Genomic DNA, 23121 nt, shown 5'->3' with positions numbered 1-23121 from the left:
AGCTGGGCCGTAAGATAAGATTTCTTTAAAAAATCCAACATGCATTTTTTAATGAATTCACCTTCTATGAATGGCTTTCCCGCCCTAGCAACATACTTGCCAACTCTCAAAATCTTCCTGGGAAACACCAAAATATCAGTACCCCTCCCAACAATCTCCCGGGGCAAACATTCTCCCGGTTTTCACCCGGTCAACAATATTAAGGGCGTACCGTGATGGCACAGCTTTTAGCGTCCTCTACAACCTGCCGTCTCGTACACTTTTCCACCCTACAAACTGTGTGCCAGCACAGTCACATATTGTAAGAGGCTTCCGCAGACCCACGGAAGTGACTGCAAGGCATACTTGATAAACAGCCATACAGGTCACACTGAGGGTGGCCGTATAAACAACTTTAATACTATTACAAATATGCGCCACACTGTGAACCCACACCAAACAAGATTGACAAACACATTTTGGGAGAACATCCGCACCATAACACAACAGAACAAATACCCAGAATACAATGCAGCCCTAACTCCTCCGGGCCACAATAGGGGGCAGGGTTGGGGGGTGGGAGGTGTATACTGTAGGCCGGAAGAGTGAGGGCTGAATGGGATTCCGGGTATTTGTTCTGTTGTGCTTATGTTGTGTTAGGGTGCTGATGTTCTCCCAAAATGTGTTTGTCATTCTTGTTTGGTGTGAGTTCACAATGTGGCACATATTTGTAACAGTGTTAAAGTTGTTTATACGGCCACCCTCAGTGTGACACCTGTGTGGCTGTTGATAAACTAATGTCTTGCAGTCGCTTACTGTCACTACAGAAGCCGTATTATAACATGTGGCTGCGCTGGCACGTTGTGTGTACAGGTTGTTGAGGAAGCTATAAAGGCAGTGCCCCCACGGTGCCCCCTTAATATTGTTGTTAGGGTGAAATTCTGGAGAATGATCGCCCCTGGAGGGGAGCTGAAAACCGGAAGTCTCCCGGATCAATCGAGGGTATACAAGTATGACACTGTAAAGCGCCATTCATATAAAACTAGCGGGCTGCACCAACATAAAATTTTCATATTAAGAAGCGGGCCGCAAAATAACGTCTCGCAGGCCGAAATTGGCCTGCGGACCAGGTGTTTCAGACCCCTGATGTACAGTATAAAGTATGTAGTACAGGTCTTTTACAGACACTATATTTTAATATATCATTCCCAGTGGGTGAGTAAAAAAAAAAAACTGAATGTATTTTACCGATGAGCGGGTCTAGTCAGGTCTATTTTTATACAAAAGGCGCACCAGATTATAGAGCGCATTAAAGGGGTCATGTATATTTTTCTTTTCTAAATTGAAAACACTTCCTTGTGGTCTACATAACATGTAATAGTGGTTCTTTGGTTAAAATGTTGCATAAATTGTTTTACAGATAATCTTTAAGCCGCTTTCTGACAGTCGCTTCAGGATGCACCGTTTTGTAGGCCGTATTTTTTACGTGGCTCACCCTTGGCAGCGTCTCTGTTGTAGCGGTGTAGCATGCAAGGACAGGAGTGGAAGAAGTGTCAAAAGATGAAACTTATTTTAAAAAAAACATTCAGACTTTACTTAAATCAATAATGGAGCAGCATCTCTTCCTCCGTGGCTCACTAGTGCAATAAAAAATGTCATAAATGTGTCCCGTGAAAAATCATCCGACCGGAACTCATTACTGGAGTTTCTTGGGTGAATAATGTAAAATCACGACACCGGTATGTTTTTGTAATTTCATGGCGAGTTTACTGACAGATATAAATAAGAACTTTACACTACTTGCAAGATGGCGGCGCCCGGACGGGCTGCGACACTGCGGTGCTCTTGCTAAAGATGGAACATTTGGCGGAAATGCCGGACAGTTCTGCAGACTTCATGGCTGGCTCGCATCGTGGTCACTCCGTGATCACGTACGACCGCCAGACACTTCTGGATATGGACACATCGGGCCGTTTTGGACTGATAGACGCGGGCGTGCTAAACATGCTAACTAGCATGGGGATACGTCGGCGGCTACATCCAGCGGCCTGTGAAGCAGCGGAGTCTAGTAGCAGCGGGGGCCGTCTACGGAGCAGACGCCAGCGGTGTGATCGGAAACGCGGATGTCGAGCGGGGCTAAAAACAAAGCAGAAGGCTAATCCCCACAGAACACCACTTCCCTCCACCCTGAAGACGGATTTAAATAGAGGATGCGAGACTACTGGTCTGGGTAAGGAGTCAGTTAAATCAGAACAAGTTTTTTCTGCTTTGAGTGTTTCAGCGTTGGACATGTGTTTTACTGAGGTGGCTAACTATGATGCGTGCAGTTTATCAAAGCAACAAACAAACAATCGGAAAATCCCCGTTACTGAGGAGGCTAACCATGATGCGTGCAGTTTATCAAAGCAACAATCAAACAATCGGAACATTCCCGTCGTATCAATTCCTAGATATGGTCGTAATTATACTGAATGCACTGGGCATAATAAACACAACATTATTAATATTGCTACTACGGATAATTTGATCAAAAATTCCCTAAAACAGCCCACTACCTATAATATAGGTTTTTTAAACATAAGATCATTGTCTCCCAAAACGTTGTTAGTTAATGATATCATCAGAGACAACAATCTTAACGTCATCGGTCTCAGTGAAACCTGGCTTAAACCAAACGACTTTTTTGCGCTAAATGAGGCATGTCCTCCTAACTTTACACATGCGCATATTGCCCGTCCGCTTAAAAGGGGTGGGGGGGTCGCACTAATATACAACGAAAACTTTAACCTTAGTCCTAACATAAATAATAAATATAAATCGTTTGAGGTGCTTACTATGAGGTCTGTCACACCGCTGCCTCTACACCTGGCTGTTATCTACCGCCCCCCAGGGCCCTGTTCGGACTTTATCAATGAATTCTCAGAGTTCGTTGCTGATCTAGTGACACACGCCGATAATATAATCATAATGGGGGACTTTAATATCCATATGAATACCCCATCGGACCCACCGTGCGTAGCGCTCCAGACTGTAATTGATAGCTGTGGTCTCACACAAATAATAAATGAACCCACGCATCGCAACGGTAATACGATAGACCTAGTGCTTGTCAGGGGTATCACCGCTTCCAAAGTTACGATACTCCCGTATACTAAAGTATTGTCCGATCATTACCTTATAAAATTCGAGGTTCAGACGCATGTTCGTCAAACTAATAATAATAATAACTGCTATAGCAGCCGCAACATTAATACGGCCACAACGACAACTCTTGCTGACCTACTGCCCTCGGTAATGGCACCATTCCCAAAGTATGTGGGCTCTATTGATAACCTCACTAACAACTTTAACGACGCCCTGCGCGAAACCATTGATAACATAGCACTGCTAAAGTTAAAAAAGGCTCCAAAAAAGCGTACCCCGTGGTTTACAGAAGAAACTAGAGCTCAGAAATTATTATGCAGAAAGCTGGAACGCAAATGGCGCACGACTAAACTTGAGGTGCACCATCAAGCATGGAGTGATGGTTTAATAACTTATAAACGCATGCTTACCTTAGCTAAAGCTAATTATTACTCAAATCTCATCCACCGTAATAAAAACGATCCTAAATTTTTGTTTAGTACGGTAGCATCGCTAACCCAACAAGGGACTCCTTCCAGTAGCTCCACCCACTCAGCTGATGACTTTATGCAATTCTTTAGTAAGAAAATTGAAGTCATTAGAAAGGAGATTAAAGACAATGCGTCCCAGCTACAACGGGGTTCTATTAACACTGACACGATTGTATATACGGCGGATACTGCAAATATCCAAAATAGTTTCTCTCGTTTTGAGGAAATAACATTAGAGGAATTGTTACAACGTGTAAATGGAATAAAACAAACAACATGTTTACTTGACCCTCTTCCTGGGAAACTGATCAAGGAGCTCTTTGTATTATTAGGTCCATCAGTGCTAAATATTATAAACTTATCACTTTCCTCGGGCACTGTTCCCCTAGCATTCAAAAAAGCGGTTATTCATCCTCTTCTTAAAAGACCTAACCTCGATCCTGACCTCATGGTAAACTACCGACCGGTGTCTCACCTTCCCTTTATTTCAAAAATCCTCGAAAAAATTGTTGCGGAGCAGTTAAATGAACACTTAGCGTCTAACAATCTATGTGAAACCTTTCAATCCGGTTTCAGGGCAAATCACTCGACGGAGACAGCCCTCGCAAAAATGACTAATGATCTATTGCTAACGATGGATTCTGATGCGTCATCTATGTTGCTGCTCCTCGATCTTAGCGCTGCTTTCGATACCGTCGATCATAATATTTTATTAGAACGTATCAAAACACGAATTGGTATGTCAAACTTAGCCCTGTCTTGGTTTAACTCTTATCTTACTGATAGGATGCAGTGTGTCTCCCATAACAATGTGACCTCGGACTACGTTAAGGTAACGTGTGGAGTTCCCCAGGGTTCGGTCCTTGGCCCTGCACTCTTCAGCATCTACATGCTGCCGCTAGGTGACATCATACGCAAATACGGTGTTAGCTTTCACTGTTATGCTGATGACACCCAACTCTACATGCCCCTAAAGCTGACCAACACGCCGGATTGTAGTCAGCTGGAGGCGTGTCTTAATGAAATTAAACAATGGATGTCCGCTAACTTTTTGCAACTCAACGCCAAAAAAACGGAAATGCTGATTATCGGTCCTGCTAGACACCGAACTCTATTTAATAATACAACTCTAACATTTGACAACCAAACAATTAAACAAGGCGACACGGTAAAGAATCTGGGTATTATCTTCGACCCAACTCTCTCCTTTGAGGCACACATTAAAAGCGTTACTAAAACGGCCTTCTTTCATCTCCGTAACATCGCTAAAATTCACTCCATTCTGTCCACTAAAGACGCTGAGATCATTATCCATGCGTTTGTTACGTCTCGCCTCGACTACTGTAACGTATTATTTTCGGGTCTCCCCATGTCTAGCATTAAAAGATTACAGTTGGTACAAAATGCGGCTGCTAGACTTTTGACAAGAACAAGAAAGTTTGATCACATTACGCCTGTACTGGCTCACCTGCACTGGCTTCCTGTGCACTTAAGATGTGACTTTAAGGTTTTACTACTTACCTATAAAATACTACACGGTCTAGCTCCATCCTATCTTGCCGATTGTATTGTACCATATGTCCCGGCAAGAAATCTGCGTTCAAAGGACTCCGGCTTATTAGTGATTCCCAAAGCCCAAAAAAAGTCTGCGGGCTATAGAGCATTTTCCGTTCGGGCTCCAGTACTCTGGAATACCCTCCCGGTAACAGTTCGCGATGCCACCTCAGTAGAAGCATTTAAGTCTCACCTTAAAACTCATTTGTATACTCTAGCCTTTAAATAGACTCCCTTTTTAGACCAGTTGATCTGCCGTTTCTTTTCTTTTTCTTCTATGTCCCACTCTCCCGTGTGGAGGGGGTCCGGTCCGATCCGGTGGCCATGTACTGCTCGCCTGTGTATCGGCTGGGGACATCTCTGCGCTGCTGGTCCGCCTACGCTTGGGATGGTTTCCTGCTGGCTCCGCTGTGAACGGGACTCTCGCTGCTGTGTCTTAGATCCTCTTTGGACTGGACTCTCGCGACTGTGTTGTATCTATTGTGGATTGAACTTTCACAGTATCCTGTTAGATCCGCTCGACATCCATTGCTTTCCTCCTCTCTAAGGTTCTCATAGTCATCATTGTCACCGACGTCCCACTGGGTGTGAGTTTTCCTTGCCCTTATGTGGGCCTACCGAGGATGTCGTGGTGGTTTGTGCAGCCCTTTGAGACACTAGTGATTTAGGGCTATATAAGTAAACATTGATTGATTGATTGATTGATACTTTATATTAGAAATGACAACAGCGGATGATGAATGTCCATAACAAAAAGATAGAGAAAAAGAAGAAGCTTATAGACTACAGTGTCGCCACAGACTTCAAAGGTGGATGCGCGCAAATTTTCAGGACTTATGCAGATCCCACATTCAGATCAGCAGGTACCAGAAGGTAAGAAAAGTTGCTTTTACATAATATTGCAAAACACAACGCCAGATAATGTCTTACCTTATACATACACCATAATAATACTCGTATGTTGAAGCACAATACAATCCATCAAGCGGTGCGGCTTCATAGCTTACCAAAGTTGTACTAAAACATTTTGATAGATTTTTGAGCGCCGTCTGTAATGTTCTATATTTTCAAAGGAACAATTTTGGTGTTATTTACTTGAGTCATATTGCCATCATAGTGCTGTCTACATGTGTGACTGCCATCTACTGGTCACACTTATCATTTCACCATGTACAAAATAAAATAGCTTCGAGGCCGGTAAGCACAACCAAAATTATTCCGTACATTAGGCGCACCGGGTAATAAGGCGCACTGTCGAGTTTTGAGAAGAGGACAGGATTTTAAGTGAGCCTTAAAGTCCGAAAAATACGGTATTTATGAAGGCTGGACTTTCGTCCCTTGTTTGTTGCTGTGAATTGGTTACGGACATGATTGTGATAAAATAATTTCCCGTAAGTAGCTTATACATCAAATATTTTCATATCTAGAGCATAAAAAAATGTTTACAACCTTCTAAAAAAAATTTTTATAAAATGAGAGCACTCAATGCATGAAATAACACCCTTTAGTCACATTTCCACTTGTTTAATCCAATATAGTAATGATGCCTGAGACTGAGCCAATCAGTGGCTGAACTAAACAGTCCGCTCCGATTTGTTTGGTCTCCTGCAGTGGCCAATATTTTACTGTTCTGTTGATATTTGTTTATTTCGCCATTTTTCTGCTTGAGAAGGCTTTTTTTTAGTACTAAAACATTGTAGAATATGCTTCAAAACAATTTAAATACAGTAGTACCTCAATTTATGAGCTAATTGGTATTTGAAAGCATCGCCGCCCATTCAAATGAGTTGAAGTCAATTTAATTGGTGTTTGCCCACAAGCACACCCCAATATTAACATGAAACTTGCTTTTAAAAATGAATACAAACTTATTGATAAGCAATAGTATTTGATGGAATAATGTAATAATAATGTACAGCTTTTATGCTGGAGAGTGAACTTCTAGGATATCCCCTTCCAGTTGCTGCGTCCAACACACCATTAGCAGATTTTCCATATTTTCATCAATAATTTTTTACCATTTAGACTTTTTTGTTACCATCCCTAGCTGCCGTTAGACTCATTCTTCTTCGGTATGGTGCAGACTCGCTATGCTCGAACTGCTTTGCCAAATTTGGTATGCCATGCTTTTGTTGATTTCTTACTTTTAATTAAATGAATATCAGCATCTCTTTTAGCACTCTCCTTCACACTCTCTTTGTTCCTTCCCATGGTTGGAAAACAAAGTTTTGTCAATATCTAACTATGAAGTAATGCTAGCAAGTAAAACCAGATGTTTTGGGCGGATTTAACAAGGTTCATCGTGACATTTGTTACGCCAACTAATGGCGGAGATACTTGCAACTCACATTTTTGCTTGCAACTTAAAGCAAAACAATAAAACAATTAGCCGAGGTACAGCTCTTATTTCAAAACAGTCTTAAGTTGAGATATCACTGTATATTTAAAAAAAATCTGGAGGGTGGTGAAGCCGCAATATTTGATGCGCGGTTTGCCAAAAGACAGCTGTACTTGATATTATTTAAAACATTGATATTATTACCATGAATTGATTAACGTGGACCCCGACTTAAACAAGTTGAAAAACTTATTCGGGTGTTACCATTTAGTGGTTAATTGTACGGAATATGTACTGAATTTTGCAATCTACTAATAAAAGTATCAATCGATCAATCAAATTGCAATAGCAGTCATTTACAACTGCTCTGTACCATAGTGAGAGGTGTGTCTATAATGTTGGCTCTCATGAAGCTACAAATAATAACTGTGTGTCTAATGATTTCGTATTGCCTGACAAGCTACATCAAGTTCTATATTGTGAATAGCTTAAAAACTACAATTGATAATGTGCCTTTTTTATATATATTTTCTTAGGCAAAACATAAACGCTTTTTGGGCCATTCGGCTCACTTAACAAACGTACGCATCACTAGTGGAGACCGCTTCGTGGTGAGTGCTGGTGGAGATGACAGAAGGTATGTATTTAAATGACAACATAGTTCATCAATGACATGGCCATCAGAACATCAGATGTCCCTTTTTCTGTCTGCTTTTGTAGTCTTTTTGTGTGGAGGTGTGTCCACGCTCCCCACTGAGGACCACATCTGTACCGCACTGCCCTTCGCCTCCCAGCGACTATCCAGTGAAGCATAAAGGATGCGTTTAAAGTAGAAAATTACTGCCTCAAAGCGTTGTGCGTGCATACTAGGGTGAGTTGTAAACCGAGGTGGCGTTCACTCAGCCACTATTCTCATGACATCGCTGAAAAAAACAACATCCATTGTGTATGTATGTGTTAAGGGATGGGTGTCCTAAAAGGCAGTCTTGCCAGTTGAAGGCCTATTGTGTTACTAACAATGCCATTAAAAAAAATACATGTAGCAAACTCAATTAGCCTTAATGTGAGTGTTATGAGGGTTTGTTTTTGTTGTGGTCATTTGTATGTTCTATTTTTTTACTTACTTCTGTGGCCTTCCTCCTGAATGTAACATCCACTGTTATGTTCTGGATGTCAGCATGCCAAAGCAGACTATGCACTGTACACCCGACCCAGTCACTGTGTCACCCCGATGGATTATCTACGTGCTTGTGATTTAGTGCTGGTAATGGTAGTGGTTGTTGTTGATTGGTTAATCCCTTTCATGACTGTGTTAGTGTTTGTTAACGGGTGTGCATGGAAGAAAATCAGTCTCCCCAGAAGGGAAAATAGCTGTAACTTGATGTTCCGAATATTTCTATCACTTTACAGAGTCCGCTGCTACCATGTATACTGAAAATGTTACATTTTCATCAATAGGAAGGGTGAAAGTTTAGTGTTTGTGTAACTGGATATATTAATGGAATGTTTTATCGCAAGAAAAATAAGTCTCCTTTTACGACTATATAAAAACAATATTCTACATATTTTGATTTACACCAGTGTAAATACCATTTGTAGATATTCTTTTTGTATATTTTTGTGAAATGTTTCTTAAAGTCCACTTTAATATTTAAAAGAAGAAGAAACCATGAACAGGGGGTTTTTCACTTGTGACTGTATAATGTTATGTGTGCATATACAACACTTTATTTAACCAATGTGATCAAACTATTGGTGCTCAATTGTTATTAAAAAAATCCTGGCTGATTTGTCTCTTTATTTTTTGGTTTTTGGGAAAAACTTTCCAAAGGGAAATTATGCTGCACTTTTCAAAAATATCATCAGAGGGATGAAATAATTTGCAAAGTTCTGGACTCCTGTTTTTATGGAAGTAAGTAAATTTTATTTATACAGTGCTTTTCACAAATAAAATCACAAAGCGCTGTACAAAACATAGGTGAAGTAAAACAACAATTCAATTAAAACAAAAGGGGTGACATCATAAAAGGATACAACGTGAGTTAAAAATTATAGTTAAAAGGTGCATTAACTAAAAGGTTTACTAAAAAGAGAAGTTTTCAAATGTTTCTTAAAAGTTTCAACAGTCCAGATCACGGAGGGACTGGTGCAAATTCTTCCAGAGTCTGGGAGCTATAGCCTGGAATGCCAGGTCTCCACGGGTTATAAAACAAGTTTTTGGGATCTTTAGAAGACCGGAGGATGCACCCTGAGGTGTAGGGGCATAAAAATTCACTAAAGTACTGAGGGGGCCCACCATGCAACGCACGGAATGTCAGGACTAAAATCTTAAACTCAATGCGAAATTTAAGCTACGTTATGCCAGAGTTGCTTTGAGCACAATAAAGTAGGTCTGTGTACTTGCAGATGTCATGCTTCATTTACTTCAAGGCATGATTAAACAACAATAATCATGCCTATCTCAACAAAAAATACATTGAAAATAATTCTTAACTTTTTTATTTTCAACCGCATAAATAGGATTTGTTTGGCTATTTACATATCGTACATGCATGAATTAAAAACTTAAAACATTTCAGCTGATACTTTACCATATAGGAATCTGTTACAAGCTAAATATGGTTATTGACAATACTGCCAATAATTAAATAATTGTCACAGATTACAAAGTAAAAGCCTTGCAATGGTTGTCCATTGAAATGAATATACTTTGTGTGTAAGAAGCTGGTACCCCAGGAGTGCAGGGAGTATTGCCATGGTGAAGCAGCCGATAAATGTTAGAGTTTAACCGAGAAGGAGCTGCCGCAGGAACAGCCGTGATCAGCTTGAGGATTTTTGAGTACTAGAAAGGTGGCGCGGATCAGTTCTTGGCTGAAATCCACCGTGGCTCCTTTCACAAACTCCAGACTATCTTGGTCCACAACGATGCCCACGCCGCCCTCCTCAAACACTCTGAATGAGATATGGATACTCATTAAGAAAACATTCCAAGGATTTAAGTGAAACAAAAATTTGAGAAAAAAATACTGTACCGGTCATCCTCATTCCTTTTACTATCAACTGAGAATTTGTACTGGAAACCAGAGCAGCCTCCTCCTTCTACATGAATTCTCAGGTACTCGCCTTTTTCCATGATCTCACCAAGTCTCTGAAATATGGACATGAACACAGCATTAACTACAGTACCAAAACAAACACACCAGGGGTGTCTAAACGCTGACTGAAAAATAAATTATTATTTGAAGCTTTTGATGTTTCAATAGCCGTGGGACAGACAATACTGAACCATTGATGCCTCTTAAAACACAAGGAGTGATACTGTGTCCCTCGAAGCCTCAATGTGTGTGTGTGTCGATTTAAGAAAAGAAAAACATGTGACTGAAAGTGTCAGACTGCTGTGCACCAAACTGTTCATCAGGCTCACTAGTGACAGCGAGTCGGAGTGTCTCTCGTGCCCTGTTTGACATTGGTTTTCATTTCCATCTTCAAACCCATCATCGATCAAAAAAAATAAGAAAAAGGAAGTGTGAGATCATTTTGACCTAATAATTTTGACTAGAGTTGAGCGTTTTGTATTATTTTATGCATGGCTATTTGCTTGAAAATAACAAGCACCTATACGTGCTAACTATTCATTTTATTTGCAAGTACAATGTAGTGACAATTTTTTTTCCGGTCGATGACGGATGGCCATTATGAAACGTTGACAGTCTCAGTGCAGTGTCAATACAGCTAGTAAGTTTGCCATACACTCACTGAGACGTTTAACCATCCCTAGTTAGTGGAATCAACATTAGGAAATTACATTATGCTTTTTTACGCACTCTTTTATTATTTGGATCTCTACAATGTGCCCTGCCTGGCCTATTAAAATGTAGCTTGTGGTCGTAAACAGATCCCTTAGGACAGTGGTTCTCAACTTTTTTTCAGTGATGTACCCCCTGTGAAATTGTTTTTAATTCAAGTACCCCCTAATCAGAGCGAAGCATTTTTGGTTGAAAAAAATAGATGAAGAAGTAAAATACAGCACTATGTCATCAGTTTCTGATTTATTAAATTGTGTAAAATATTGCTAATTTGTAGTGGTCTTTCTTGAACTATTTGGAAAAAAATATATAAAAATAACTAAAAACTTGTTGAAAAATAAACAAGTGATTCAATTATAAATAAAGATTTCTACACATAGAAGTAAATATCTCTATTACAATCCCCTCTTTGGGGATTGTAATATCAATCAATCAATCAATCAATGTTCATTTATATAGCCCTAAATCACTAGTGTCTCAAAGGGCTGCACAAACCACAACACAAACCACTACGACATCCTCGGGAGGCCCACAAAAGGACAAGGAAAACTCACACCCAGTGGGACGTCGGTGACAATGATGACCCATGATAAAAGAGATCCATCTGGATTCACGAACCTAATTCTAAACATTTCTTCACAAAAAAATAAATATTTAACATCAATATTTATGGAACATGTCCACAAAAAATTCTAGCTGTCAATGTTGTAAGCATTTCACCAATCTTGTGCACTTTGCAAATTTGGACGCGATCTAACAGCAAAACATTCTCCCAACACTGCGTAGATGGCATCAAGGCCTATTTATCCAAGCGTGAGGGTTGGGAAACGAAGGTGTCTGGCGAGGGAAGTGTGGATTCAGGCCGGGTGGCCTATTTCAAGTTCCAGATAAATAGTAAACCAAGTTGTGGTAGTAGTTTAGTCAGTAGTTTAGTCGTGGATGTACACTGTATAGTGATGAATCCAATAAACATTTGATTTGATTTGATATTACAGTTTTAAAATGTGGTTGCGCATTTTGCAGATTGCAGCCATTGGTATTGTGCTTACAACATTAACACTGAATATTGCATTGTTGCATTTCTTTTCAAGGTTTATGAATTTACATTCATATTTTGTTGAAGTATTATTTAGTAAACATATTCATGAAGTATTTTTGAATTGTTGCTATTTTTAGAATATTTAAAAAAAAATCTCACGTACCCCTTGGCATACCTTCAAGTACCCCCAGGACTTCAGACAAAACTGTCCTACAAAGTGACTCTCTTTTCATATTATGCAATTCCTTTGAAATTTGTGTCTACGTTAAAATGCGTAACTGAAAGGCTGCAAAAAATTGAGGACAACACAGCATATTAAAACATTGTAACAATAAGCAGTTATTTTCATAACGTTGGTTTTAATTAAAAACGGTTCATGAAAACACAAAGACCTGTTTACCTTGACGCATGACTCAGTGAGGTTGACCTTGTCTTCAGAAGGACCTGAATCTTCTGGCTTCAGCTGAGTTGAGGTGCTGCAAAACGCAACCATTTGACTGCTGGAGAGGAGCTGAGGGCTCTGCAGGGTCCGAGGAAAGCTCTGTCTCGCGGTGACGCGATTCAGGAGAGCAGAAGCCCTGTAAAACATCACTGGAAGGTTAAATGTGATACAAAACTGTGGTTAACTTAAGGTAGTCCGAAAAACGTCGGACTGTAAGCACGCTGACGTAAAAAAAAGCAAACCCCAATGTTTGTAAAATGTATATAATGAAGTCCTCTACTTAGACAAAAAGCATAATATTACCTTAGAAGGCTTATCACTTTTGACTTCGACGCAGAGATCATAGCTAGTTCTAGTACTTTCATAACAAACAACAAGGAAGTCCCGCCTCCAATGACAGAAACACGCTATTGGCGAATGCAAAAAACAATTTGTTCATAGACCTGTCAATCAATTACGTATGGTGTGGGCGGGTGTAAGATGATTGCCTAGATTTCAAGACCGCGGTTTTGTCTTTCAGGCACAACGCTTCAGTTGTATAATCTTTTTCAAAAAACAAAAAACGTCAAATGTTTTGATTCAGGTGACATTTTGTAACATTAATGTTTTTTCATCTCATTTTTTTTTAATGCAATACAATTCATTTGACTAAACACTTATCCTTTCAAACTAAATGTTGGGTACACTTTTAAACCAGGCGTCATTTTGATCTCGTGATAGGAGGAAATAAAAAGTACTGGGCTGTGGTCTACCACAGTTTGTTCCAGCAAAAACAAGTGGACAAACGTCACACGGGGTAATTTTTTTTCTGTGTCTATTTTCTTAACGATAATGTAATCGAAGTGAATTTTAAGGGTAATTATGTTGCTACTATTTGTTGGCATTTCGTTAAACTTCGATAAAAGCGAAGTCAAGAAGTCACAATATTGAACACGTGTGCCAACTTTGTTGAAAAGCTGCAGCGCGCCTTTAACAAAATCTGCTATGTACTTTCTTTTAGGTGGTCTAAAGGGAAAATCAACATGGACTTAAGAGCTGGCTTCGTTGTTATTTTGCTGTGCTTAATGGGGCTCACCTGTGCGGATCCAGTCAAGTACATCGATTGTGGTAAGTTTGCTGTTCAAGTCGAATCACTCAAGGATTCAGTAGAAACAAACATTGGAATGTTTAAAAGGTCAACCCTATCTCTTGATTGTCTTCAGGCTCATCCTCAGGCAAAGTGACCATTGTGGACATTAACCCTTGTGCCACTCAGCCTTGCCAGCTCCACAAAGGACAGTCCTACAGTGTCAATGTGACCTTCAATAGTGGTGAGTGATGCTTATTCACGTATGTTTTCCACAAAGTCCTCTTTTAATCTCACTAACTATGTTTGGTTGGCGGTAGCTGTGGTGAGCAAGACAAGCAAAGCTTTAGTCCATGGCGTCATCGCCGGAGTTCCCATCCCCTTCCCAATCCCCATCCAGGATGGCTGCGAGTCTGGAATCAAGTGTCCCATCCAGAAGCAGGAAGGCTATTGCTATGTGAACGCTCTGCCGGTCAAGACGGAGTATCCTGCGGTAAGGCTCCCGTTCAACATTGGGCACCATATCAACCAAAATGAAGTCATTTGAATTCAGTTGGTTTTCAAGCTCAGGCTTCTCTTTGACTTTATAGTTAGTCTTATGACTCCCAGTATACAAAAGTTAGGGTTCACTGCATTTGTTCATGGAGTAGGAGCATGACTACAGTCATGACAGCTGTGATTGACCGCTTAAATGCCAGTCATCTTTTTTTTTTGCCACAAATTGCAATGTTTACTAATTGTGCCAAACATAGTGCATATTTGGTTAAATATGTTCTCTTAAACTACTATTTGTAGCATGTAGTTTTTGTATGCTGCACCTTGTATGCTGCACTCTATGTGGGAAATCTGTATACAGCTGTACCATACCAAATAATATTTACTAATACATGCAGTAGTTGCAACCGATTCTTGTAGCAAAATGATGGACATAGTTGTGGGTAAAACACCCCTCAAACCTCTGCCAATTTTACACACAATTTCTAAATTTTACATGCATTATTTGCTAATAAACTTGTGCCCTAAATAAGAAAACCCATAATCTATATATACCCTTTTATTTAGCGTTTAGATCCACACATACATCAAATATTAGATTGGCATAATCTTGCCAACAACAAAATGTTTCCTTTATTATTCCACCCTAGTCCTTTAGGTGGCAATGAAGCCCATTTGCAGTGATTGACTGCAAACTTTGCAACTTTCCACCAAATGTTTTTTTCTAATTAGGTTTTATAAATTGTATATATCTGTAATGGTGCTTCATTTTATTATTTATTTTTAAATTGATTTATATCTTTTTGATCCTCATGATAAATGGATTGTGTAATTAAGCTGTTTGGTTGTGGTAGTTACAAAAGTGCAGCCCACTTCTCTTTATCTGAGAAATTGACTGTTCTGAAATAGGCAGTAGTTTATTTCGACTTCCTTTTTTTTTTTTTAACAATGCCAAAGTGCACCTGTTTCACTTTGCCTTTTTCTTCATCCAACTTCTAGATTAAGCTCGTAGTGGAGTGGGAACTGAAAGACGACAACAACCAAGATTTGTTCTGCATCAAGTTTCCAGTACAGATTGTCAATTAGATCTGCAGAGCTCGATGTTTTTAAGGGAATGTGACTAGTAAAAATAATGACTACAATAATAATTCTACACAAAAGTCCTTGTTTTATTCACTTACCGAATTGATTTTATGATTCATATCTCTTTGCCATGTTTGACTGCACAGCACCTATTTTCTGTTTACAGTCGTGGCCATGGACAAAATTGCAGTCAACGTTAATTCAGAAGCCACCTTTCATATGGTGCACGTATATTAATGGCTGCTATTTAGTCTGAATTTACACTGCAAACATTTATGGATGCTACAGAACAGTAACACTTAAGTAATTTCGTGCTATCTTTGCTGTAGGACACAAACTTAAGACATTTTAATGAAATGGTAAAAATAAAGAATTATTTTCATCTTGTGAATATGACTGAAATGCCCAAAACATGTCTAATTCCCTTTTTATTCTTACCCCACACTCACGTTAGTCACTGTTTTAGTGGTTTATTACACACAAATGCATGATTCAGAAACTTCATTGGTCTGCACAAAGGCCAGCAGTAAGGAATGACAACATAAGCACTGTAAAGTTCAGCTTTTAAAGCAATAAATTGACTTGGCTAAGCACATTTCACTTTTAAATGCCAAATGGTCATTCAATGCATTGTGCTATGCAGATCAACTTCAGACTAGCTTTGTTACAACTTGAAATGTCTTTGAATAAAGTACATAAAGGTAAGTTTTACTTCTCTAACCAAACAATCAGAATAAGGAAGTAAATTCAGCTTTAGCCCTTAGGACCATTGTAAGAAACTGAACAGCTGACGAACTCAGGTCACATCTGCAATGCTATTAGTATAAAAGATGCAGGAATGCACAGATGCAAATGTGCAGCATTAGAAGCTGAACATTTTTTCCGAGGCAAAGTCAACAGCAGATTGTTTGAATCAAGCTCAAGCAGCCAGCCAACCAGTTAGGTATGAACTACCGTGTAGTCAGTCATTGGGTGATATGGAACAAAGCAGGATTGATAGGGATAGTAGCGATAGGGATTGTTGAACATTCCATTCTGTATTCTTGGATGTGACCAAACATTTCTGCAGCTTTGTGAGCGCATTTACTGTCCATTTTGCTTGAGGTTTTCTAGTCGCTGGAGCAAAGCATTCCCAAAGGCTTCCCTGTATCCTGGACTCAGGGTGTCCAGTAATGAGTAGACTGTCTCGTGATACTGTGTGTTCAGGTCCTCGTCCACATGGTTAAAAGCGTAGCCCACCACCTATTTGCATGAACAAAAAACATTTATTAGAAAAACTTAGTACTGTAAAGGTGCTTGGACAGACAGACCCAGTGTTTACCATATGGCCTACCACAATCAGATTTGATGCTACTCAATCTTGTGTATCTTTCATTTGTGTTTTTGATGTTTCCCTCTTTTCATGTTTTTCTTTGCCTTTTGGTTCAGGCCCCTTCGACATTGTGCAACAAGGCAAGTATTTGTGTGACTTCTGCTGTGCTTTTTAGTTATTTTTTTGTAAAATGCTGATCTCTGCCACACCTGAGTCTGCGTGGAGAGACCGGAGGAGATGGGGATGCATCATGGAGCTCAATGAGCATGTATCCGACACTTACGTCTCCGAAGAAGGATTCTACGCGTGGACATTGCCCGGGGGATAGTGGGCAGCCTAGGACAGATTTTGTGTGCTTTATTTGGTTGGGTTTTATCCTGTCTCTAGCTGTGACCCTCCACGACCCTCCACCACCGACGATGGCATGAAGCACCGCAGAGGCCACCACGGTTTATATGGGTGTTAAAATTTAGTTTTATTGTCTACGCATGGTGCAATCATATGTGCGCAATACCTATGATTTATTGCTCATTTTTTATAATATTTAGTAATGGCGCCGCTGAAGTGGCAGCTGGTTGCATCAGTTTTGTGCTCTGCTTTTTGTATCTTGTACAAAATTTGAAAATAAAGGTTATATCACCTTTTAGTCAGTTGCCACTAAATGGTGGAACACTTATGAGCTGAGAGCTGCACTAAATGCTGGAACACTTATGAGCTGAGAGCTGCACTTTCTGTTGACATTCGTAAAAAGCAGTAGAAAACATTTAAGCGTGCATTCGAGTAATATTCAATAAACATTTTTTATTACTGTATATATTTTTTTACTACCACATTTTATTTTGCTTTTTCTGTTACATCATGCCGAATGCTTGTTTAGGTTGTACTATTTGTATTTGACCATGTAAAGCACTTTTTGAGCTCTGTGTTAAAAGTGTTGTGTAAATGTACTTAATTTAATGTCCTTTGTGTTCTGTAATGTTTCTCTCGTTTTCTAGTGTTTTACCAAATGTTTATGGACTTTTTGTAGTTGTACTACAGGTACATAATTTTTCAATTGTGGGATTAATAAAGTCTATCCTAGCCTAGCCATGAACTTTGCACAATGCAAAGTTTTTAAGACACAGTAAACGGTGACACCTGATTGTGTCACCACCACTATCATGAAAAAACATATGCATTATAAAATACATCACTGCTCCTGTAACTCTGGATGCATTGTATATTTTTCAGAACCTACATATGAATATATAGTTGTATTAGTTATATTGTACAAACCCCGTTTCCATATGAGTTGGAAAATTGTGTTAGATGTAAATATAAATGGAATACAATGATTTGCAAATCCTTTTCAACCTATATTCAGTTGAATGCACTACAAAGACAAGATATTTGATGTTCAAACTCATAAACTTAATTTTTTTTTTTGCAAATAATAGATTGTCATGGCTGCAACATGTGCCAAAGTAGTTGGGGAAGGGCATGTTCACCACTTTGTTACATCACCTTTTCTTTTAACAACACTCAATAAATGTTTGGGAACTGAGGAAACTAATTGTTGAAGCTTTGAAAGTGGAATTCTTTCCCATTCTTGTTTTATGTAGAGCTTCAGTCGTTCAACAGTCCAGGGTCTCTGCTGTCGTATTTTACGCTTCATAAAGCGCCACACATTTTCGATGGGAGACAGGTCTGGACTGCAGGCGGCCAGGAAAGTACCCGCACTCTTTTACTATGAGTTGTAACATGTGGTTTGGCATTGTCTTGCTGAAATAAGCAGGGGCGTCCATGATAACGTTGCTTGGATGACAACATATGTTGCTCCAAAACCTGTATGGACCATTCAGCATTAATGGTGCCTTCACAGATGTGTAAGTTACCCATGCCTTGGGCACTAATACACCTCCATACCAACACAGATGCTGGCTTTTGAACTTCACGCCTATAACAATCCGGATGGTTATTTTCCTATTTGTTCCGGAGGACACCACGTCCACAGTTTCCAAATATGATTTGAAATGTGGACTTGTCAGACCACAGAACACCTTTCCACTTTGCATTAGTCCATCTTAGATGAGCTCGGGCCCAGTGAAGCCGGCGGCGCTCCTTGGTGTTGTTGGTAAATGGGTTTTACTTTGCATTGCAGAGTTTTAACTTGCAATTACAGATGTAGCAACCAACTGTAGTTACTGACAGTGGTTTTATGAAGTGTTCCTGAGCCCATCTGGTGATGACCTTTACACACCGATGTCTGTTTTTGATGCAATACCGCCTGAGGGATCAACGGTCTGTAATATCATCGCTTACGTGCAGTGATTTCTCCAGATTCTCTGAACCTTTTGATGATTTTACCGACCGTAGATGGTAAAATCCCTAAATTCTTTGCAATAGCTAATTGAGAAATGTTGTTCTAAAACCGTTCGACAATTTGCTTACAAATTGGTGACCCTCGCCCCATCCTTGTTTGTGAATTACTTAGCATTTAATGGAAGCTGTTTTTATACCCAATCATGGCACCCACCTGTTCCCAATTAACCTGCACACCTGTGGGATGTTCCAAATAAGTGTTTGATGAGAATTTATCAACTTTATCAGTATTTATTGCCACCTTTCCCAACTTCTTTGTCATGTGTTGCTGGCATCAAATTCTAAAGTTAATGATTATTTGCAAATGTTTATCAGTTTGAACATCAAATATGTTGTCTTTGTAGCATATTCAACTGAATATGGATTGAAACAGATTTGCAAATCATTGTATTCTGCTTATATTTACATCTAACACAATTTCCCAACTCATATGAAAACGGGTTTGTACATGCAGTTACAATGTGGTGAGTCACCGAAATATTGTTTGTATCGATCATTCCTAAATGAATGATATACATTTATAAACAGGTCAGTAGGTAAGTCTTTGACTTTGTTTGTGGCCATCCAGTGAAAAGTATTTTTTGAGAAATAAAACCAGAAATTGTGGATTGCAGCACAAGATTTCGTTGGATAAAATCATGTTGGGAATTTAGAAAATTATTACACCTACTTTAGGAGTTGATAACACGATTTGAGTGCCAAGTTTTGATCTTAAGCAGCATATATATATATATATATATATATATATATATATAAAAAAAATATTACCATTCAAATATTTTTATGAGATAAACAACTGTACAAAAAAACACATTTATTGTGCTAATAATATAGTGAAATAATCTTGTATGTGTGCCATTTGCCCACAAGAGCATTAAATACTGCTCATGATGACTATTTGTGTCATGAAGCAAAATATCTGCTTTGATTACTTGACAAAATAAACACAAATAATACCATAGTTATTTGGACAACGACTTGGCAAACAGAAGGCTAAAACGTGAACATAAATTCTTCATCTCAACATTTCTCAGTCACGGTATATATTACTCTAGCTCTCCAAAAAATAATCTTATGACCTTAGTTGACATAAGCACTAATCTAAAAACATTGATTTTTTTCTTTAAATCGCTTTCATTGTCTTATTTCATTAACAGTCCAACTGGTGATTCTTAGGCTATGTCAACACAAACTTTTTTGGCCTGGGTGAAGAGTTTCAAAACTCTGTCCTCAAAAATGTCCTTGTGAACGGCTTAAACGGACACTTATGGCTTGCACCGTACAAGAGTAAACACCATTGGCTTTAAACATACTCAGAGAATGTATTGTATGTTTAAACGTAAACATAGTGCTACTTCCACTCTACACTTTCCATGTATGTTGCGACACTACTGCCGGCGCCAATGACAAGATCCCAGTCAGAACTCCAGGTGATAGGACAACTTTGAGAAGCAAGACTTTCTTCTTTGAATCATAAGAAAGGTACATTATCTCAACTTTTGAACCCTTATTTACCAACAGATTATCAAGTTGTTTACTTATGTGTGTTAGTTCCTTTTGTGCAGCAGTAGATGGGTGTGCGACGGTGCTTGGGCTTTATAACGCACCTGGGTGACTAAATAAAAGCTTTGTGATGTTTTCTGGGCTCTTTGTTCGTCTATGCTGATGTTAACAAAAAATGTGCACTTCATTGCACATGTAATATATCACCATATCCCCACAAGAGTTGGTTTTATTTTGTGCAGCAGGGCATGTGTACTGCAGGCTCTTAAAAAACTTTCAAGATGTTTCCGGAGCGTCTTGTTAGTGTGCACGGGTGTTAAGGATAATGCACACTTCATGTAATGTAATATGTAATAACATGTAATATATCACTACGTTGATGATTGAATGCGTTATAATTCCACGAGTGTTGGCTGTCATTAAGTGCAACAGCACATGCACTTTTGCGCACTGTCAGCTCTTCCCTGCGCTCTGTGTAAGTGTGCGCTGATTTTAAAGATAATGTACATGTCATTGTATGCCCAGTATATGATAATAAACAGAAGCAAAAAACATGATCATATCAAGAGAGGCGTAAAGGCACCGAATCAACTGTGGCTACTTTTCTGGGCTTCTGATTGGACAAAATGTGCATGACAGATGTCTTTCCAACTCCACTTTTAATTTTTTAAAATATCTGTGTTTGTGGGGACATGGTTTTAAACTCATCACCATATTCATGATTTAATTAGCACAAATCTATCTCACCCTCAGTCCTGCTTCTGTGAGCTCCAGACAAAAGCGGTTCCCTTCTCTAGTTTCCACATTTATATAGGCCACTTCTGATGTACTGCTGAGGTGTTTGGACACCTGCATTTGGATCACGGCAAAAAGGACATCGTTGACCACAGCCTCCGCTTCCAGTCTCATGTCCTTGACGTCGCAAAGCAACACGCAGTCATCTTCGAAAGCGGACACCATGGATTCCTCGGACTGGCAGTCCACTTCCATCCCTTGTAAAAAAAAAAAAAAATAGAAAATCAGTCACAGCAGTGCACACTTTACTGTGTTATCAAAACAAGAAGAATGTAACAGTCAACACAAGACTTGAACCATGAACTCTCATCAACAGTTGGTGTTGTCTTATAAAATCAAAATACACACTCTTGTTATTTTTTGTCTACACTTGTGTACCATTGTAGTGTCGTTGGAATGGCTGGTCTAAATGTGAATTACCTTTTATAATCATTTTTCAAACAAGTTTTATTGTCTTATGCGTGTTGAGGTATACTTAGTATACTTAGTTTTTATATAGCACATTTTACTATTGCGGTTATGTAATACACCAATGCAAAATGCGTGATGCTGGTTAATGAATTGCTTTAATATAAGTTAACTGAATTTCTATTTAATTTTTATGTCATTTTATACAGTAATTGTTCATTATGTTGTGTTTTTGGAAATAGTTTATTTAATTTTTTTCTTTGCAGCTTTAGGCAAGATATTCTAATGATAATTGAAAAAAAATGTTTTCTCGGTTGGATGTGAAACAATTATTTATATTTGTATTATTTGCAGATTTAACATTTAGCAGCAAGTTAATGTGAATAATGTAAACCCATTTAGAATGTATCCATGGGCTCAAATCAAAACACAGCTTCAACATTGGTTTTAATATGTTAATCTTATGTAAAATCATATTATTTAGGTACACTGCATCCAGAATATAAATAATCTGGTTAAACCAGACCACAGTACCGAACCGCACGTACAACCCTAGCTGATGGTGATCAATGAAGGATAGTCATAAAACTGTAAAAACAGCTAAGAAATATGTTTTTTTGTTGTTGTTTTTTTTAAATGGTGTCTTCAAAAGATTTTCCAAATGAGTCTTGAAAAAGAGGTGTCGTCTTGTACAGTTAGAATTTCGATTATTGTATGTGACGTCATTACAATCTAACTTCTCTCTTTTACGAGGTAACATGAACGTACCAGTTGGCCGATATGCATAATGCCAGTTTGCTTTACTACAACATTAAAGCAATTACTAACGTTTGGTTTATTAAAATGTCTACTTTTTTGCTTCATTTCCCACCGTTTCTCGCAGCTGGCAAACAGCCCGACCTTATGTAGGCCACAAGTGAATGAGTTTTCGTCATGAATGTGTCGAAGTCCATATTTAGGTTTCATTCAATTGCAATTGGATGGTGTAAAGCAGTATTTTTCATGCGCTAATTTTCTCACCTCCTCGCTGGTTGTGTTCCTCCGTCGAAGATTCTAGCCCACTATATCTCGGTATAGGCGGGTTGCGCTTACTTGGGATGGGAAGCCTTTCAAACCTTTTGATTATTTAACTTACCAAAACCTCGGCTCCATAATGTCAGACTAGTGTGTTTGAGTTGTAAATAACAACGTTAAAACAATCCCAGATGAAGTGAGTGCGCTGCATGACTTAGCCATGTTATGACGCAGCTGGTTGGGTCCCGCCCACATGATAAAAGTGCTGCCGGAAGTGTTCAAAAGTGCGATGCAATTGGTTTATTTTTTTGA

General features: G+C 39.0%; 4 protein-coding genes across 7 annotated transcripts in view; 2 read left to right on the top strand and 2 right to left on the bottom strand.

Annotated features, from left to right (window-relative positions):
- eml5 (EMAP like 5) overlaps positions 1 to 9273 on the top strand; it is a 114268-nt gene extending 104995 nt beyond the window's left edge. For all 3 annotated transcript variants that reach the window (XM_061895337.1, XM_061895336.1, XM_061895338.1), the window contains 2 exons: positions 8022 to 8122; positions 8206 to 9273. In XM_061895337.1, coding sequence (XP_061751321.1) covers positions 8022 to 8122; positions 8206 to 8242 — 138 coding nt within the window. In that variant the 3' untranslated portion in view covers positions 8243 to 9273. The remainder of the gene's footprint in view (positions 1 to 8021; positions 8123 to 8205) is intronic.
- Positions 9274 to 9968: 695 nt separating this feature from the next.
- Positions 9969 to 13225, bottom strand: isca2 (iron-sulfur cluster assembly 2). Its single transcript, XM_061895340.1, has 4 exons — positions 13076 to 13225; positions 12731 to 12908; positions 10518 to 10633; positions 9969 to 10437 (listed from the first exon to the last, which is right to left on the bottom strand). Exons 1-4 carry the CDS (start codon positions 13135 to 13137, stop codon positions 10263 to 10265), a joined length of 531 nt encoding a protein of 176 aa, XP_061751324.1. The 5' UTR covers positions 13138 to 13225; the 3' UTR covers positions 9969 to 10262.
- A 178-nt stretch (positions 13226 to 13403) lies between these two features.
- On the top strand, positions 13404 to 15807 carry LOC133549677 (NPC intracellular cholesterol transporter 2-like). Of its 2 annotated transcripts, none has more exons than XM_061895341.1 (5): positions 13404 to 13568; positions 13773 to 13879; positions 13975 to 14082; positions 14159 to 14331; positions 15333 to 15807. In XM_061895341.1, the coding sequence occupies exons 2-5, from the start codon at positions 13795 to 13797 to the stop codon at positions 15417 to 15419; spliced, it is 453 nt and encodes a 150-aa protein (XP_061751325.1). In that variant the 5' UTR covers positions 13404 to 13568; positions 13773 to 13794; the 3' UTR covers positions 15420 to 15807. The 2 variants fall into 2 exon arrangements, with proteins under 2 accessions (XP_061751325.1, XP_061751326.1); XM_061895342.1 differs by lacking the exon at positions 13404 to 13568 and adding an exon at positions 13605 to 13627.
- A 63-nt stretch (positions 15808 to 15870) lies between these two features.
- gskip (gsk3b interacting protein) lies at positions 15871 to 23061 on the bottom strand. The gene is made up of 3 exons (XM_061895343.1): positions 22816 to 23061; positions 21340 to 21584; positions 15871 to 16658 (listed from the first exon to the last, which is right to left on the bottom strand). Exons 2-3 carry the CDS (start codon positions 21580 to 21582, stop codon positions 16500 to 16502), a joined length of 402 nt encoding a protein of 133 aa, XP_061751327.1. The 5' UTR covers positions 21583 to 21584; positions 22816 to 23061; the 3' UTR covers positions 15871 to 16499.
- Positions 23062 to 23121: the final 60 nt, after the last annotated feature.

This window comes from Nerophis ophidion, linkage group LG03 (assembly GCF_033978795.1).
Source record: "Nerophis ophidion isolate RoL-2023_Sa linkage group LG03, RoL_Noph_v1.0, whole genome shotgun sequence".
Classification (NCBI taxonomy): domain Eukaryota; kingdom Metazoa; phylum Chordata; class Actinopteri; order Syngnathiformes; family Syngnathidae; genus Nerophis; species Nerophis ophidion.
Note: the sequence above shows the minus strand (reverse complement) of the source record. Positions and strands in the feature narration are given on the sequence as shown.